The sequence below is a fragment of the Lipophrys pholis genome (genome assembly GCF_963383615.2).
Source record: "Lipophrys pholis genome assembly, chromosome: 5".
In the NCBI taxonomy this organism is placed as follows: Eukaryota; Metazoa; Chordata; class Actinopteri; order Blenniiformes; family Blenniidae; genus Lipophrys; species Lipophrys pholis.
The window spans coordinates 23,014,764-23,034,455 of NC_137628.1; the positions used below are offsets into that span (position 1 = coordinate 23,014,764).

At 40.3% G+C, this 19,692-nt stretch overlaps 2 protein-coding genes across 3 annotated transcripts in view; one reads left to right on the plus strand and one right to left on the minus strand.

Annotated features, from left to right (window-relative positions):
* The window catches only part of npnta (nephronectin a), a 55,284-nt gene extending 53,095 nt beyond the window's left edge, over positions 1-2,189 (plus strand). The window contains exon 12 of the mRNA XM_080462655.1: positions 118-2,189. Coding sequence (XP_080318781.1) covers positions 118-228 — 111 coding nt within the window. The 3' untranslated portion in view covers positions 229-2,189. The remainder of the gene's footprint in view (positions 1-117) is intronic.
* Positions 2,190-10,680: 8,491 nt separating this feature from the next.
* LOC308109569 (arachidonate 12-lipoxygenase, 12R-type-like) lies at positions 10,681-19,687 on the minus strand. Of its 2 annotated transcripts, none has more exons than XM_080463222.1 (16): positions 19,515-19,687; positions 19,195-19,319; positions 18,871-19,043; positions 18,462-18,666; positions 18,223-18,304; positions 16,742-16,864; positions 16,536-16,639; positions 15,852-16,018; positions 15,530-15,673; positions 14,691-14,894; positions 14,354-14,440; positions 14,114-14,283; positions 12,881-13,002; positions 12,633-12,733; positions 12,152-12,322; positions 10,681-11,989 (listed from the first exon to the last, which is right to left on the minus strand). In XM_080463222.1, the coding sequence occupies exons 3-16, from the start codon at positions 19,021-19,023 to the stop codon at positions 11,810-11,812; spliced, it is 2,013 nt and encodes a 670-aa protein (XP_080319348.1). In that variant the 5' UTR covers positions 19,024-19,043; positions 19,195-19,319; positions 19,515-19,687; the 3' UTR covers positions 10,681-11,809. The 2 variants fall into 2 exon arrangements, with proteins under 2 accessions (XP_080319348.1, XP_080319347.1); XM_080463221.1 differs by having other exon boundaries at positions 10,997-11,989; positions 19,195-19,228; positions 19,515-19,665.
* Positions 19,688-19,692: the final 5 nt, after the last annotated feature.

Here is a 19,692-nt window from a genome sequence, read left to right on the forward strand (position 1 = left end):
TTTAATCTGAGATATTGTTCCTTTAGTCTTGTTTCATCATCAGAAACATTTCTCAGGTTGTCAAACAACACGTGATCAGTCTCAGCACCTCAGTGTGTAAATGTTGTGGTTTTCCAGGTGATCCTGAAGGGGGAGCGCGGGCGAGGTCGAGTTGGTGAGATGGCCGTGGACGACATCACCCTGAGGAAAGGCTCCTGCACAGAGGAGCACAATCTGAGGAGACTCTGACTGACTGACAGGACAGGGGCAGACAGGAAGAAAACACAAGGGGAAAATCATCTAAAAGAGAAGTGACTCTGTTGTGATTTCCCCCCTGGACTCTCACTCATCCCTCCCTCGAACAACCCCCCCCTCCCCCCTCCCCCTCCGCCATCCTGTGAACAAAATCCCAGAAAATAGTGTGTGCAGAACAGCGGGCTTCACATTCTCTATTTCTATACTGTTCATGAAAAAGGCCTATTGCAAAACCTTTGTGGGCCGATCCTTCAGTGGCACACCTTCGTCACCTCAGCCTCTCTCTCACTCCATCACCTTGTTACCCTGAAACCTGCATGCACCCACTTACTGTGGAAATGTCCTCCACCTAACACTCACAGCCCCGGCAGCCTTCCAGCCACACATCCGAGAGGCCGGCTGTCACTTCATGTCTTCGTGGAGGGAGAGGATTGTTCTTTCATATAGGAGTCTGCTTTTGCTTTGCTTTGATCCTTAACCCACGAGTCATTACTTTTCATTTGCTAGCTGGTAAAACATGTAGCCAGAGATGGAACTGTATGCCGCGTCTGTTTTGATCAGCAAAGCAGCAGAGGTTTTGCCTGAGGGTCCGAAATTAAAAGTAGTATTTGTCATAAATTATACAGATTTCTCATAAATGATCCTGATGATTTTAAATCTGTTTAATCCCAAAGCATAAAACCAAATTGTGGGACATTACTTTTAGAAATTTTTTTGTTTGTTTGTTTTTTAGTGTGTTCATGTGTAATTGGGAAGTAGGAATGTTTTGATTGTTAAGTGGGAAAAGCACATTTGAATGAATTTGAACCCACCACTGAGAAAGCGGAGATATTTCAGTGAACGCTGAGAAACTAATTTGCCTTCAAAACATATCGGCATCTCATATGTGTAGAAGAGAAATTTATAGATCAGGGCTGTCCAATCCCACTCCTGCGTTCGTTCGATGGCTCTCCTGGCTCCACACGCCTACTGTAACTCTAATAAATGTGCCATGTCGCTCCGCTGAAAGCTTGATGAAGAGCCACTCAGTGTTATCAGCTGTGTTGAAGTATTAGAGATATTTAAAACATGCAGGATAGCGACTCTCCCGGACCAGGATTAGACAGCCTTGATCCACTTAGAATATTGTCTTTACACACGTATGTTGGCTAATTTAAACGTTGACAATGTTGTTGTTAATCTGCAAATTTTCTTGAGTTTCCCACCTGGTAACTTTCCGAATTCCCAGCTCCCTGGACATGCTAAGATTGATTTTTTGAACACTGATTTCTGTCATTGTAGTTTTGACTAAAATATCACAGTGTTTTTTTGTTGTCACAGTATTTCACAGATTTGCTTGTTATCAAGAATTTCAAATGTCGATCAGCTTTTCTATCATGACTCATTTCTTTAGCAGTCTCCTTTAAATGGTAAAACTTCCTATACTTTTCTTTTTCTGGTACTTGAACTGTATTAAACATGATATTTGACACTTGCAAACGAACAGTCAGTTTCTATTATACAGGGTGTGCTTTGTTATATTAAGTGCAGTTTGTTCCAAAGACATGGGTGCCAACACGTTTTTAGTATTTTGCTGATTGTGTTACTGTAAAGGTAGTTGTGTGTACATACTCTATACAGTCCTATTTCTTTCTTTTTTTTTTTGTGTTGTTTAAATGTCATGTGAATTCATACATTAATATTGATTGGCTTTCAGATGGTCAGTATTCAAACTTTCAATTAAAGGACGATGTACACAGCTGAAACACCCGTGTTTAAAGTGTGCAAAACGTGTGTGTTTATGTGGTCAAATAATCTGTCTTTAACTTGCAACACGCAGTTGCACATTGTACGCTGTAAGAATGAAGGGCATTGGCTGGATTTTCACAGGTTTTCAGTATTCATTGTGACAATCCCAAAATTCATATTTATCCAGACCAGTATGTAAATAAAACACTTTTGACTGTTGTGGTATGAAACAAAGTACTTTTTTTTTCTTATGCCAGTTGCTGGCAAAAACATTTTGTTTGCAGCACACAGGTCCAATACGATTCCAAACAAGAGGTTATGTCATAGAAATGTCACTGATTTAATGATAAGATGACAAAAAAAAAGAGGAAAACTTGATGTTTCAGCACCTGTTGAGATTTTTAAATATGAAACCAAATTTTTTGGAAATGTATTTATCCCGACAGAGACATCTACTGTGGGGTCAAACTTTGTGTTTCAGTAGGGGACTAACAAACTCTTCTTTGTTTAAGGAGAAAACTCAGAAGGTGGTTTTAAAATAATGATGCCTTCTGGAGTACACACGGAGAAACTGATCAAAGTATTAGATCACAGTGTTTCTCTTTTTCATGACAGTGTCATTGTAGTATGACAAGGCTTAGTTTATACAGTAGCAGTTTCATAAAAAAAAAATAAAATAAAAATCCAATTACTGCTGCAGCACACAAACTTTTGTCAGCTTGTTTACTCTTTTAAGGCCACGTGCCTCTATTTTTCTGGCTTTACCAGTAAACTTTTTCAAAGAGAGAATAATATATACATTGTATTTGATCATCAAAGTTTGACAATTTCTCAAAACATCTTTTAACACGATAAGCATTTAAACACCTACTGGAAACTACGTGTAAAGAATCAGTTGATCGAAGTTAATTAGTTTCTTTGTTTTCTTTTATCAATATGATACGTAGAAGAGGACACGACACAGTTCGGTTAAATGAAAAGTGAGAGGAAACGTTCTCCACGGATGACAAGTGTGATGAAAGAACAAGCACTTCACATGTACAGACTTATAAAAGGAAAAAGCAACCAGCACTTTTCAAAGTCATTCACAGATATGTTTGCTTTATTCATGCTGTAGCAATGATATTTCCTCTTGAGCCTGAAAGCTGGCAGGTATCAGATGAAAATGAAGCCTGAGATGTAGTCCTGGTCTACCATAGTCTAAAAATGAATAAGATCTAATAAATCACAACCTATCCTATACTCTGATAATATTGAACCTATCATATATATATATATATTAATCGGTAATTCGATATTAGTAATTAATTAGATATTATCAAGAGGTAAATCAGGTTTTTTCCAGAGCACATTGATATAAACCATATAGTGTTTTTTTCACAATAGTATATTAAATATGATCAACTTGTATCCCACATCAACATACACTTTATTAGTAGATGTCCTTGAAGCAGTATATTATTCTGACGTTCAGAATACGAATTCACATTTAATAGAAAATCACTTGATAACCTCTCAAGAAATGATCATCCCGGATAATCTTCTTTTGTGTCAGCAACTCACAAAAACCCCTCCACTCCAGCAACTCACAAATGAATCAAATTTCTGTTTGCTGAAATAAGATCTGCAGTTATGCTATTAGATCAGTCTCCAAACAGGCAATTCTCCAAGGTCCCGTCACTGACCTGTGATGAAATACCTCCCAAAAAATCTTCATTTTGCTGCGGGGCTGCTTATTTGGGACCAAAAGGGCAAGCAAACAGTCCTTTTATTAAGATAAACCACTGCAGCAGAAAGAGATCCAGAGGGTAGAGGAAATAGCCACCGTGTGTGTGTGTGTGTGTGTGTGTGTGTGTGTGTGTGTGTGTGTGTGTGTGTGTGTGTGTGTGTGTGTGTGTGTGTGTGTGTGTGTGTGTGTGTGTGTGTGTGTGTGTGTGTGTGTGTGTGTGTGTGTGTGTGTGTGTGTGTGTGTGTGCGCCTCCACTTGGACTCAAGCATTTCCTTGCTGGTTTCACACACATTTGCACTCAAAGTGATGGAGCACACTATTTGAGGAGGAAATATCAGCCCGTGTAGAATAAAGCATGAAGTTTCCAGCTGAATGGAGGGAAAAGACTTTCCTGGACACGTTTATGCTTTTTCCCAAAGTGATAAGGAATATATCAGAGGTAATGGCACACGGAGAAAAACCATATATGATGTCCTTCATTGTGCTGAAGATGAGGTAGAGAAGGTCTTGTGAGAGTTTCCTTTAATTTAGTGCCAATTTTCTGACCTTCTGTGCTCAATCTAAATACAGATAATCAAGACCTTAACTGTCCGATCACCTCCGCGATGGGTTAATAACTGATTATTGATCCATTGACTGAACAATCAGCAGGTTAATCTATTCCATCACAGGCTAATCCATCACTGCCGTCTTAAAAAGAACCCACTGTGTGCCGCTATAATAACACTGATGCCAGACAAAACAGCAGCACGCTGACCTAGGAAATTTGCAGTGTGCACAGTACACGCTGCACTCATTATTATTATTATGAGGCAAACATACTGGGAACTTTGAGTTCCGTGAGCTGTTTTGACAGCTTTTGTTCGTATTGTGTATTCAGATCCATGTTTGTATGTTTTTTTTCTGTTTTGGATATACACATCTTAACAATGACACTGCTCCTCCAATGCCCTGCTGCACAAAGACCTGCGAGAGAAAGGCACAGTGTTTTCACAGCTTCATTCACTAACGGATGCATGGAACAGAAAAAAAAAAGAAGAGATCTCAATGAGCAAATGACCATTCAACGTTCTCAAAGGGGAGCAATGTACAAATCATTTGGAGATGAAGTTGGAACCTTGTGACATGGAAGTGCTGGAAGACTCACTCTACATGTTGGTAAATATCTAAACCGGAGTCTCAATGCTCCTAAGCAGTGGTGTGCTCGAGGTAAATCAGATGATTTACGGAGGATTTGGATTCTGCTGAAGGGCCGTTATGGGCAATACTACTTATGCTTCCCCATTTATGCTGCATTGCCGTAGATGATTGTAGTAATTGAGCGATAACCTCAGTATCCAGCAGAAGGCGTTCTGACACAAACACTGATAACAAAGGTTGTTTGGGAATTGTCACTTCCCCCTGAGAGTGCCTCAAATGAAAGAAGTAAAGACATTTATTAGGAGCTTAAAGAACTTGGGTCATTTGGGCTGCTCACTGCGCAGCGATGGAGTGGTGGGCAATCCCCAGCAGTTTCAAGACTTTAGGGCCTTTCTGTGTTCAGTTTGTTTGTTCTTCCTGTTTATGAATGAGTTTTATTTCATGGTATTCTAGTTTCTTAATACGGAAACATTTGAGGTTAATTGTTCACTCTAAATTGCCCACATGTGTTAATGTGATGGTCTCTCTGTCCATGGCTTGAAATTACTCCAACTCTTATAAGAAAAAAAACTCGACTACTAAATCTATTGATATTGTCAATGTACAGATAGAAAGAATAAAAACCCAAAACAGTTAAGACTTGCTGCGGCAAAAATATGAAAACCAACGGAACTTAAACAGTGAATAAGCATTAAAAGAGCATCCAAGCAGCACCAAGCGAACACTCGGCTAATAGACATATGGTAAATTTACTGTAGCTGGAGGAAGACATGCCACCCGACAAGATACATGAGTACAAATAACCCATTAACAGGGCAAAACCAGCACTGTCACTATTTTGGGACAAATTGCTGCTTCGAGGCAATTTTGCTGTTCACTTGTTTTTGCAGCACTATCAAAGTCAACCCGAGAGTCTCTGAGAGGTGTGTAATAATACAGTGTGGAGGTAGACCAAATGACATAAGTGGCTTATGTGTCTTAAATAATCGGCGAGAGATAAATAACTTGCTGAATGAGCGATTTGATTTTTCCCAAATACTGAAAGAGTGCCAGCATACTTGCTTTAGATTAAGTGTAAAAACCTTTCCCCATAAAATAGTAGCTTTACATAGAGGGAGTGCTATTTATGGCCGTTTGAAAATATGAATGTGTTTTAAAGACCTTCAGACTATCTTTATGTGCTGGTATTGAACCAATGAGTGGAAAGAAGTGCTCAATCAGCACCCTGTCTAAAGGAGGTCACACCTTCATCACTGTCCTATTGAATTAGAAAGACCCAGGGTCAGGCTCATATATGTGTATTTGATTTGCAGTCAGCATTGATTGCTGCACACTAAATATCAAGGTGTCGCCTAAAAGTGCTTATTTCCATTTTGAACTGAACTTCTCTAAAAAATAAAGTGTTTTTTTTAAAACATGTAACCATTAAAAAAAAATGTAATGAATATCACTTTCTGGTCACCACAACATTGCAGATTATCTTCACAGATTGTTGCCCACGAAATGGTTTGATTTACTAACTTCTCTTTTAATATAATTTTCTCTAAGTGTTCTGAAAGACATTGTGAGGAGAAGGATTTCTTCAGCACCTTCATCCTCACACTGAAACTGACACACTGTGTCATGAAAGCCAGCGAGTTGATAATTAATTTTATGATAATCATCTTTCTTTCTTTTTTTTTCCCTTTGCCTATGAATTTTGTTTTGGCAGTATCGTACATCTGTGAAAATTATACCTTTTTTGGTGTAAATGATGTGCGGTCGCTTTGTCGTGTGCAGCTGGAAAGAGAAACTGTGAAATCGAGACGCCACCACTAATTGAAAACAATTGCATCTGTCAGCTGCTGTACTCTGTGAAATATTTACAAATACTAAACATTTCCCAGCAAAAGATAAGCAATTCTGTTGGCTACTTTCCCGTTTTTATGTTTCACGAAACACCAGAAATTCCCCCACAAGCCAGCCTGTGAAGGTTTGATCATCTGGCTGTGGCGAGAGTGTTGATAGTACATCACTGTCTGAGAGCCAAACTGCTCGGTTGGCCGTTTGTTGATGTTCATTCATTTATATTCAGATGAATGAACCTGAGGAAAGTGCAAGTTAAGATCTGTAAATGAGCTTTTTAGACACACCCGGTCAGATAGGAACACGACGTCCAGGCGTGCGTGGGTTCGATGGTTTGATTTTTCTTCTGTAACATAAAACACAGGACCACACTTCAGCCCATGCACATGCTCTCGCCCGAGGTCCACAGAATAATGTGCAGTCTATATAACACTAACATCCAACAATAACATTCCTAAACAGCATATTTGAACTTTCACAATCTTACACCCTTGGTTATCTAACACACCCCTGCCCTTGTTGGCTGCTCACGGCTTCTCATACGAGAAATCAACACCTGCCCCAAAGTCGCGGGTAACTATAACACGTTTATAGAGGCTGGTTTCTCTCGGCATTACACCCATTGGCTTCCTTACTCACTGTAACTTTCACAGTTTCACCACTCACCTGGAACAAATCACAGGACCACACCTGAGTTGGCTGACTCGGCTGCTCGAGCCTTCAGATTTACAGTGGCTCAATCCAGTCCCAAAATAATGGAAAAGATCATTTCAGTTGTTAAATGAGTGATTTACATCAAATGCATGTGGCGAGGGGGGGTTATCAACAACACAACGTCAAGTGGACAACACGTGTTTAAGGCCTTCACTCTGACGCGATTGTCTCCATAGATCCATCATATAATGCTGTAAATTGCCATTTAAATGATTCAATCTTAAACAGACTTCACTTATGCGGCTCATTTTCACGGCTTCGGCAGTTTCTAAATGTTTCATGTAGACAGCTGCCATACAACGTGCTTGACTTCCTCTGGGAGGAAACTGGCCTTCGGTGCTCAAGGAAAACAACGGGACAGCGTAACAACGTAATCATCCCACAGCAGCTCATCCACAAACTGGACCACCTGGGCCTTAACACCGCCCTGTGCAACTGGCTGCTGGACTTCCTGACGGGGAGACCACAGACAGTTCGGGTCGGCAGAAACACCTCCAGCACCATCATGATGAACACGGGGGCCCCCCAAGGATGTGTGCTGAGCCCCCTCCTTTTCACGCTGCTGACCCATGACTGCACCCCATCTTCCAGCTCCAACCTCTTCGTAAAGTTTGCTGACGACACGACTGTGGTGGGTCTCATCAATAACAACGACGAGACAAGCTACAGGAGTGAGGTCAGCAGGCTGGTCTTGTGGTGTAAGGACAACAATCTCCATCTGAATGTGGAAAAGACAAAGGAGATTGTTGTGGACTTCAGGAGAACGCACACCCAGCATGCTCCGCTGATCATCCACGGTGCTGCAGTGAAGAGGGTGAGCAGCACCAAGTTCCTGGGTGTGCACATCTCTGAAGACCTGACCTGGACTCACAACTCCACATCACTGTATAAGAAATCTAATCAGCGCCTCTACTTCCTCCGCAAACTGCGAAGAGCAAGAGCCCCGCCCTCCATTATGCTCCCCTTCTACAGAGGCACCATTGAGAGCATTCTGTCCAGCTGCATCACCGTGTGGTACGGCGCCTGCACCGTGTCCTGCCGTAAGACTCTGCAGCGCATCGTGAGAGCAGCGGAGAAGATCATTGGTGTCTCTCTTCCCCCCCTTCTGGACATCTACAACTCCCGTCTCACCCGCAAATCCATCAGGATTGCAGGCGACCCCAACCACCCGTCTCACAGCCTCTTCAGCCTGCTGCCATCCGGGAGGAGACTGCAGAGTCTCCGAGCTCGAACCAACAGGCTCAAGGACAGCTTTTTCCCCCAAGCAGTCAGGAGACTCAACTCACTCCCTGCTCTCCCCCCCATTCCCACAATCACTACACTCACTGCCAACCTGCCAACTTGAATCTGTTTTCGCACTGTTGTATAGATTGTATAGATTGTATAGACTGTATAGTATTCTATTCCTGTTATTTTGTTTTCTTTTACTTTATTTACTCCTAAACTGTTTGCACTTTTGCACTGATGGGGAGGACTGCAATTTCATTTGTGCTGCATGGCAACATGCAGCATATCTGACAAATAAACTTTTTGAACTTGAACTTTGAACATGGGGAAGACGACTAACTCTATTATGGTGTCTTCACCATACTTTGACAGTTCCTTACGGATAATTACAGAAGAAGTCCACATGATGGTGCTATAAAGGAATATGTAATGTAATCCATAAACACAGACTGTTTTGTCCAATAGACAAACACAGATAGTCCCTCTTTACCTGGGAGACCACTATTGGAAACACGGCGGCTTTTAGTATTTGTTGGACACTTTCACCTGCATAGTTTCTTATTCACAGTTTACAAATAAAACAGGTATGCATTTTTTTTTTCTGCATTGACAAATTGAAAGAAATATAACGATCAGCCCAAACCCGATGAGCTCCTGCCTAATTTTGTTGTATTTCAACAACCATAACTTGTGAGTTGTGAACTTTACCAGACCTCTGGGAATTTGCCACCCTGTGGTTGGCTTTCCTGTCCTGTGACCACTTCGATAGATACTGATAAATGTTTCCTTGCTTCCTAATATATCCCACCAAACAATCTCTTGAGAGTTAATCAGCAATATTGAATGCATAACGTTATGGCCATTGGGTGTACAATACGTCAATATTACGGTCTTGTAAAGGGTTATGTGTCACTGACACAATCATCACAAACACTGTCCACTTTTAAAACTAATCTTAAGACCCATTTTATGTCCTTGGCTTTTAACCATGTTTGAGACTCTGTGCCTGATTTAATTGTTGTTGTTTGTTTTATTGTATTTTACTTTAAACTTCTATTGTAATTTTTATTTTGTCTATTATGTGAAGCACTTTGGCTTCAGCCACAGCTGTTTTATAATGCTCTATAAAAAAAGGTGACTCGACTTAACTGCTCTTGGCTCAATCGGCGCGCTCTCAAAATCAGCTTCTCTCCACTGCACTTGTGATTCTCTCAAGGACTCTCAGAGCTGAGAAATTGTGAGTTTATAAAATTGGTCTCCTCACTTTCTTTGTTTGGTGGGTAAAAAAAGGAGAGACATTCATGGTATAATAGTCGTGTGCACATCCTGAAAAAAGCTTCCCGTTTCACTATTCTTCGGGAGAAAAGTTCCACATCTTCCCTCTGGAGACTTCACTTTAACCTGACAGAGAAACCTCGAGTCCTGTGGGAGGTGGAGGGAGGCATTTTGTCAACCTCAATCTGCACCAGCTTTCCAAAGGAAGGAAGGTCACACTCAGGAAATAAATGTAAACTATCACAAAGGTGAGTTTGGTGCTCTATGTGTGCAGGCTGTAGGCACAGCTACAAATTGCCATTTTGTTAGGATTCAGTCAATTTCTTTGAACCTGAAGTGGTGATTTGAGGTACAGCGGTGGTGTCATGATTTAGCTTTTTAAAAGCCTCGTTTGCTGAAGAAACACAAAGGCCTCAGTCACATGAATGAAGCACATCGATTTCTGCTGTTAATTTGAAAGCTCAATTCAAATTCAACTGTACTAGTTCATCCTGTAAAAAGAGACATTTTATGTCTCAGATAAATATGCTCACACAAATGTATGAATATGGAAATGAGAAGTGAAGCAAAGTGAAGCTGTTGCAGGACAGGATGCACAGGTGCTAACAACAAATTACAAGTTAGAATGGAGTGAAAATGATCCAAAAAGTCACTTATTTCTATTTAGACAGTATTAACAAGTTCAATTTTGTATTTCAGCATCACTTTAGTCATTTTAAAATTTGGGAGATGGAAGACCATTTTATAATCAGTAATCAAATTGTAAGGAGAAAAAAAAAATAGAAAATGATAAATTGGATGTTTAATGGGATTAAAGCATATTCAAAAATAATTTAGTCTCATGGCAATTTGAAAGGTTCAGTGTCCGAGGAACTGTGCAGAATGTTGAAACTTCTTTGTTCCTTTTCCTTTTTTATATAGATAGATAGATAGATAGATAGATAGATAGATAGATAGATAGATAGATAGATAGATAGATAGATAGATAGATAGATAGATACGTATACACATACAGTATATATCTATGACATGTGTAGTAAGGAAACTCCTTTAACATATGAGCATTACGGCTAATTAAATCCACACAAGAATATGTATTTCTTTGAGCCTAAATTTTCCCCTTTATTGTGCAATATTTCAATAATATGTCACTCATTTCAACAGTAGGTGTAAAATCCAGGGATAATCCAGATTAAATGATGACAGGTAAAAACTGACGGTCTCTTTAATTCTTATGGTTTTGTGAGATTACTCATCCTATTTTCACCCACCAGCCTAATGAGAACATATGATGTTTCAGCTTACAGTTGAATACAAATTTAAAATTTGCAGTATCACGATAAAAAGAAAATATATCACCACAGAAAAATCACCAAAGCACAGATTGGCTTAAAAATTATAATGTTGACTATAATGCAATTAAAGTCTGCAGTTCCTTATAAATACTAGATAATGATTGTTTCGTTTCTACTAATATAAACACAGTTTTATGGGATGATTTCATAGGATGGCATCAGAGTGAAGCTGAATAACACAAACAATTGTCTGATGTAATATTTATCCAAGAGCCGAAAACATCACCCGTGAAGCAATTCGCATTTTGTTCTCAAAGAAAATACTTTACAAAAAAGCAAATATGACTCTGTACAAACAAGATTCAGTTTTCAAAAAAAAAGTAGCTCGCCATCCCAACAAACAATATTCACAGACACGCACATAGCTCCATCAAATTTCATTTAAAAAATTCTTTCCAATACAACGACTTCACCTGAGCTCTCCTTAACAGAATATACATTTATGGCTTTACTGAGATGATTTAGGACAATGATGTGACCCGGTGTGACCTGGCATTAGTTCAAATGGAAACATTGAGTTGTCCCCTTGCTCCTGAAGATGAATTTGCCTTCACCTAAATATTCAGATGGCCACGCTGTTTTCCACCTCTGCTGGATCCATGTATGTGTACGGCACTTCCAAACCCTTGTTTCTGTTTTTGATGATCGCACTCAACACTTCAAGGTCTCCCTGAAAGTCCTTTATCAGCTTGGTGGGAATCTCCTCACAGAAGTGATCCTCTGGGTACTGCCCGAAAGCCACCTGATGAGATACACGTGCACACGTTCAGCTTTTGATTTGTGAATATTAATCAAACATCCACTCATGCAGAGTTGTATGAGAGCATCCTTGCAACTAAAACATGGTCTCAATTTGAACATTGATGTAATTTTTAATTTTCTTCACAGGGGCTTGGACACTTACAAAGTCACTGGACTGCTTGCTGAGCAGCCACAAGGTGGACAAGCCCTGCACGGTTGTGTTAACATCAGGAAGCGTCTGCAGCATGGTGGCCTTGCTCGCTGTTCCCTTTTTGGTGGGCGGTGGACGTTGCAGCGAGATGGGACAGTTGGGCATCCAGCCGCCGTAGTCAAACTGCAATGAATGCATCAGTAATGTGTGTTTTAATTGATGGTTCTGAAGCACATAGCCTTCTGTTTACGGTGTGTGATGATATGTTTATGGCTGCTGTCTTTTACTGCAATTTTGTAGCAGTTATAAAAACAGAAACTCATATCAAATGTTTAGCCGGAGTGTTTTTGTTCACAATATTATTTGGGCTTTGTGAAGCCCAACAGCTCTCAAATTGGACCAGAAAGAGTGTATCCTTGGGGAAAACTATCAAACCAATAGCAGAGTATTATACAGAATGAAAAGTATTTCTACTGACACTACAATGATTTACCTGTCCGGTGTTTACAGCCGAGTGCTGGGCCGAGCAAGTGAAGATCACCATAGTTGCAAACTTGACCAGCTCAGCCACTGTGGTTAATCTCTGGGGGATTCCTTTTAAGTGGAGATAATAAAATGAGTAACATAAAAAAACTAACAAAAAAAAAACAACCTTGGAGACGACACAATTCCATTTTGATTCAAGCTTGCAACCGTCAAATGTCCGTCATAACGAAATGTGAGGGTGTTTTCATAGCTCACCTGTACATTCTTTGGAAAGGAATCCATGTTCAAAGATGTCAGAAATCCACTTCTGCAACTCAGAGTCCTGCTCAACTGCACAGTCGTCCTTGTAGTAGTGGCCAAATATTCCCTGCACAAACCTTTCAAAACATGGTTATGTAGTCTATAAAATACAAACCAAATGGCATGACATATTTTCATTCAAACACTCGAGCAGGGTTCAAAATGTACCAATGAAATAGATAGATTACAGGAAAACGAGTACTTATGGAATATTTATAATATACTTATAATGTACTTATACTGTACATGCATGATTTCACCATCTGTGAAACATTGTCAACAAAACTGAACGTGACAGCAGCATTTAATAAAGTCAATAAACTGCTTTTAAACGACATTAGCTTCTCTCAGGCACACTTAATAAAGTGTGTTTCCAATGCCTGAGTTTGAAACCATCATTAAGAGCAGCAAAGCATCCAGGAGTGCCTCTTTTTGCGACACAAAAGACCAAGCAGCACATTGCATCATAAATTGTCCAGGAGAGATTTCAATAAAAGGAAGTGAAGCAAAGAAAATATTAGCAAGGAGCAGAATAGGAAGGACTGGAGCTGAGAGGGAGAAGAACAGGGATGATACCTTTCAGGCTTGAATAAGAAAAACACAGTCACACATAAATCTATCAACTTTCCCAAAACAAGTTGAATGAAGAAAAATGTTCTGTTATATAAGAGGGGGAAAAAAATCCAGCTAAAAGATTATGGCTATTTATTCTTTTTATGTTATGAAAGCAATTCTGTGTAATCACCTATATAAAAGGCACTCTGCGTGTAAGAAAGATGCATCATATCGTCAGCATTAATTTAATGTCATTCTCAGTGCCTGACTTGAGTTTATAGCATAACACAGCCTCAGTCGGCTGTAAATGATAGTTGTAAACTTTGGTGGCTCATGATGAGTAGTGCCAAAATCCAACTTTCATTCCACTTAAAAGCATTGAAGATATTAAATAGGCAACAGCACGGCTCTTCAATATGACTAAGTGTCATAATTTAATATAAGTAGAACTAACATGATAAAGCTTATTATCGAAATCCAACATTGTCACCCAATGAACAACAGAGGCATGACTTAAATTTTACATAAGGCCCCTGACATTGTCTCTAACTACAGGGAAGTCCAGTAAATAAAAATGTACTTTAGATCAATATTAAATTTGTTACAGACATCATGCAGAACAGCGTATGATACCTGTGAATGATGTCCCAAACTTTGAGTCCATCATCTCTGTAGTAGAAGTTTGGGACATTCTCCAGTCCACGCTCAGCTATGTCGTCTGGTATACAGAGAGAAGTGTAGGTCACAGAGGACAGAGATCTCTTCAGGAGGGTGAGCATACCCTCTCCGCCAGAAGCTGAAAACTAGAGAACAATCCACATTTGAATAAAGATCAATAAAGATTCGGACTACTGTGTGGTGGTCACTTCATACCTGAGTGAAAACTCCATTCTCGGATATAAGGAGAGCTCGAGCCAAGTGGTTGATCTGTAGCGTGTAGCGAGTGTGAGGCACGAGAAGCTGGACAAAACAGAGAAACTGTGTTAGTACCATAACTACTTGTTATTATGTTTACTCATTACTTCACATTGCATTTGATTTGCAAGATATTCTGTTGTATTTGGTGTATGTGTGATGATTGTTCCCTTCCTACACATGAAATATTACAATAACGAATGGTTGCAATCTTAATACATCTACATCATCGAGTTGTGTGAAATACTTGTACATTTATGTAGAGCAAACACCGCACCTTGTCTCCACCAGTTACCTTGTACAGGGGATGCACCATGGGCATGTTGCGCAGCAGCGCCACTGCAAATACTTCTGCCAGCAGGTGAGTACGCAGCAGATGAACATTCATTTGGTGCTCGTTGAAATCGGCACTTCGCACGAAAATCTTTGCCATCAGCCAGTCGTACTCTGAATCAGTGGGAAGAAAGACTGGGTTGTCATCTGCTGGAGTCTGCTTTAGCTGCAGGGGGAAGAAAGGGCGATGTGGCGTCATTATGAGTGCCGGTCAATAATGCTGAAGAATTTCCTCTAAGTGTTGTTTGTTTCCCGACTTAAGACAGGTTTGTTGTTCTTTGCAGGTTAGTCTATTCAGATGAATACTCCGCTGATGCCTTTCGAGGGATTTTTGCCGACTCCCATCGGAGCAGAAAATCAACTTCAGTATTTCCCTACAAATATTAAAACTTGTCTTGTCGTGTGTTTGACCAAAGCCGAAGCTCTTCATGTATTTGCACTTCATTGGTGTGGCTTTAACATTTTATGTACACATGCCATTCATTGGCTGTCTGTTTACGCAACACAAATCCTGGCCCTCGGTTGTTTGTTATAAAATGTATTGCAAAGCACTTATATCAATAACTAGAAAATCATTGAGAAATAAACAAACCTTATGTCTTTGTCTCACAGAAAGAATTGAAATCTGCAATCTAGATTCATCACTGGTAACATCTCGCAATGCTTTTCTTGAGGGCACATTCAAAGAGATGGATTCATCCATTCACAGGGACCCTACGTTTATCAGACTGAGTAATAGCTGACTTAATCAATACTTTGAAATACAGCTTCAGTATTGCAATTATTGTTTTCTCATTTCACCTGGATAGCAATCGGCTTCATCTTGTCATCGGGAGTTTTGTGGAGCAGAACCAGAGGAGCAGTCAAGTACTGCTTCTTCCCATTGATGGTGTTTGTTGGCAATCCATTCAGTTGTTTGTAGTCACACAGGAATATGTTTCCATTCTGTTTGAAATTTCAGTGACAATAAAAAAAAAAAAAAAAACGAAAAACTATATGACCAGAAGTCACCCATCCGAGTGTTCCAGACACAAAAATACCACGTAAGTGCAATAATTTCTGTTACTTAGTTAAACAAAATACATGCAAGGTTTCAATCAAACTTATCAATCGGGACAGCTACCTTTATTTCATGTGCCAAACTGCACTGGCCGGAGAGGAAGACCATTTCATCAGGGACAGGAAAATTACTGGGCAGTGCTTCACACCGTCGGATCAGCATGGGGTTGACACCGTTTAGAAACTGGTAGCCAAAAAATGCATCCTCAGTCCAGTGTTCTTTGACATAGTCTGAAAAAAAAGCAATGGATGGATGGATGGATGGATGGATGGATGGATGGATGGATGGATGGATGGATGGATGGATGGATGGATGGATGGATGGATGGATGGATGGATGGATGGTCTCTTGAACACATGGCAACTAAATGAACACTGACACCCTGAGGAAACATTCACCAATAAACTATGATTCATCTACTCACAGCACAGTTAGGATACCATCGATTGAGAGACATTGGCTATGGCCATAGAGCTTAACTTGCACAAACCTTAATCAGATAAAGGGTCAATGTGTAACATTTTCCATTAAACAGCCCTTCCACCTCACTGTCTCTCTGCTTCTAAGAAATGGAGAAGGACCGGGCGACAGGACGAACAGGGAGAATGTTTTTTTAAGTCAAGGGGACGACCGACATAACAACTACTGTTTAGCAACAAATAATCACAGACTTGTTTTTTGGAAGACGTTGTGCAAATATGCATGTAGTATTCAGTACTCCATTGACGTGCCATGATATTACAGTACCTGATATTTCGGTCTTTTTGGAGCAAAACACCCGACTGATGTCATCTATGTTAGTCCACGCCTTCTTACAGGTGGTCAGTCCCATCAGCTTCAGCTTTGTCAGTCTAAAGGGTAAGACAATGATGTCAACATGATTTGACATTTTATTTCCATAGGTACATAAGTTCACAGCAAGACACAGACTTGATTGAGTTTGAGGACTTAACCCTGATGATGCTGTGTAGAAAAACTCTGTCGACTTGGTGAAGGAAAAGCGAACCTCACAAGGCAGTGAAAGATTGCTCTCTGCCTTCATGGAGTGGGGCAGTCCCTCAGCATACACATTCCAGCTTGACAAAAAATAGGAAAAACAGTTGGCGAAGTGGTGAAGGAACCTTTTGAATACCAATTTATCTAATGTACAATCTAAATCAATACATCTGGAGTAAACCAACGCAAGCCAAATGGTAGTGTGCAACACATAGTTTTGATTTGTTTAAGTTGATCAGTCGTTATTTAAGTCTGCAGGCTCTGCTGCGCTCTCTTAAGGGGGATGCAGTCTCCTACAGCCATGCAAAACTTGCCACAACACCTGTTCTTGACAGTATTGGATTTATAAACTACGTCAGTGAGAAAAAGCAAAACAGCTGAGATCAACAAAAGTAAGCTGCCCTCTGTTTTAGGGACGTAAATACATCATACTGTGGAGAGATGTTCCAGTCGCATATTTTTCATGTAGCTCTCCGGAGGGCTCAATGATTTTAGGAGTAATTAAGCATTTCTCAAGCAAACAGGAGACTGGAAATGTTCAAATAAAAGCTCCAGTGCACAGATAACAGGACAAGAGAAGGCAGCTTTAACAGTTTTCATGTATGACAGAAATAACTAGGGAGGGGGACAATCAGAAATTGCAAAAGCATTTTTTATTCCATAATAATAATTAGTTGCGAGTAAGTTACTGCTCGCAGTAGTGGCATTACAATAATGCTACGATTCATCACTGAACGCACAAACAGCCTGAAACAAAGGGGCCACAGCAGCAGAAAACCACATTTTGCAAGAAACTGTGGCTTCAGCTCACCATTGGGTTGGGGAAAAAAAAGGTTAGAAAATGTTGCATGGTCTGCTGGTACATTCAGATGCCAGTCGGAATTTGGCATAACCAACATTGAAGGTGGTGAGATGGTGCGGGACACATAATGGGACTTTTGGTTTGATGCTCAAACTCGACAATCTACCCATGTCTGACAAGTACATGACTTTATGACTGAAGTGCACCCACTTTAGTTCCTTCCAGCAGGATCGTGCTGCACAAGCCTCAGATGATCTCAAGTTGTTTTGCAGAGCACAAGTTCACCTCACTCCGTATCCACATTCGCCAGATCTCAATCTGATAAGGCACCTCCGGTATGTGGCAGAACGACAGAACCGCATCACTGTTCTGCAGCAAACCTGCAGCAACCCAGTGATGCTATCCTGTCGATTTAAATTGTCTGCGGGATGTTTTCAAAACTAAGGAATGTTTCCACCTTATTGAATCTAAAAAAAAAAAAAAAAAAAAAAAGAATGAAGGCATCGATGAGGGCTCAAAAGGACCCAGCCTGCATAAGCAGGGTGCATTTAATATCGCCGTGGCTGGTGATTGCGCATTCAAACAAAAGGGGAGGAGGTTTCGCATGCCTCTTGTGTACAAAGTCTGATCTCTCACCGATAGTCTTCCTCTCGCAGTTTAAGCTCCTGCTGCCGGCTGTACCTGCCAAGATGGTGATTGTCTTCAAGGACTGTGAGAGCTTACAGAAATGAAAGAGGAATACCAACAAGGTTTAAAAAGTTGACAGTGTTGTGTTGGGATGAATTATCTCGGGTCTATTTTTGAAGAAGCTGTCTTTGTTTGCTTGTGGTTGGCAAGAAGCACATTTCATGTCAGACAAGGACATTTTGACAAACCTGTTCCCTCTCTGAAGCGTTGCACCTTGCTGTCAGTGATCCAGCGATAGATGGGAAAAGTGTAGGTGTCTCCCTCGGGGGATTTCACTTGCACCTTAGCGGGGAACCATGAATCTTCTGGTAACAGCGGGAGACGGTGTTTTTCTAACTCAATCAGCACCAGCTTTCCAATGGAGGTAGGGCAGCACACAGAAAACCCTGGCGCCTAAAGTAAAGGTTTAAATAGAAATTGAAAGGTACAGAACTTATCTATAATGATTCATGTAATGTAGAGATATATTATTGTATCAGCAAAAAAATCCAAAATGCATTTGTCTTGTGTCTTTTATGGGTCCATATGGTGCAACCCTGCAGAGCTGCTAATTTAAAAAAAAATGTTTTAATGCAATAAATTCAAACACACACTTACTGCTCCTCTGATGATGTCAGAAGCACCTTTCAAGCTGATGAGCCACTGTTTTTTACTCTCCCCCTCGGTGCCCACCAGCTTAATGAAGACTTTGTTCATAGTGGGAGCACCCGCAAGATTGGAGGTGTACACAATCACTTCATAATTCACCATTTTCACCGTTGCAAAGAGTCCTGACAGGGAGATAATAACGTTTTTTTAAATCTTTCAAATTTTAATCAATCAAGTCAAGTAAATACATGTCAATGATGAGGCATTAAGGAGTGCCTAAATTACGTTTTTCCTCAATTATCAGTCGCAAAAAGACAAGACAATATCTCTTACCTCTGATAATGAGAAGATCATATAGAGAACTGCTCTGTTGAAGAAGAAGAAAAAAAAGTAACTTCTTGATTTCCCTTTCTGAGGGAGTGCACAGCCTCTGTGCAGGAGGAGGACAACGCCCTGTTCTGGAGAAGGAATTTGGCACATAAGAATTAAACAAACTCTCACAAGAATACGATACCAAAAACAATATGCTATAGTGGAGCTATTTCATTTAATAAATATCAAACCATCACCACTATGAAACAAACAAACAAACAAACAAACAAACAAACAAACCAAAAAAATAACCCCAACAAAAATAAAATGTGATTACATACAAACATCCATCCGTGCATTTTCTCACGCTTATCCGTTTCCAGGTCGCAGGAGCGGCAGTCTGAGCACTGTCACTCAGATTAAGAACCTTTCCTGCAGGTGGTGAGCCCACAGGAAGGTGGCACCCTGCGTGGGACACGAACACACTACCCTGAGATTGTGAGTCTCATGCTCTACCAA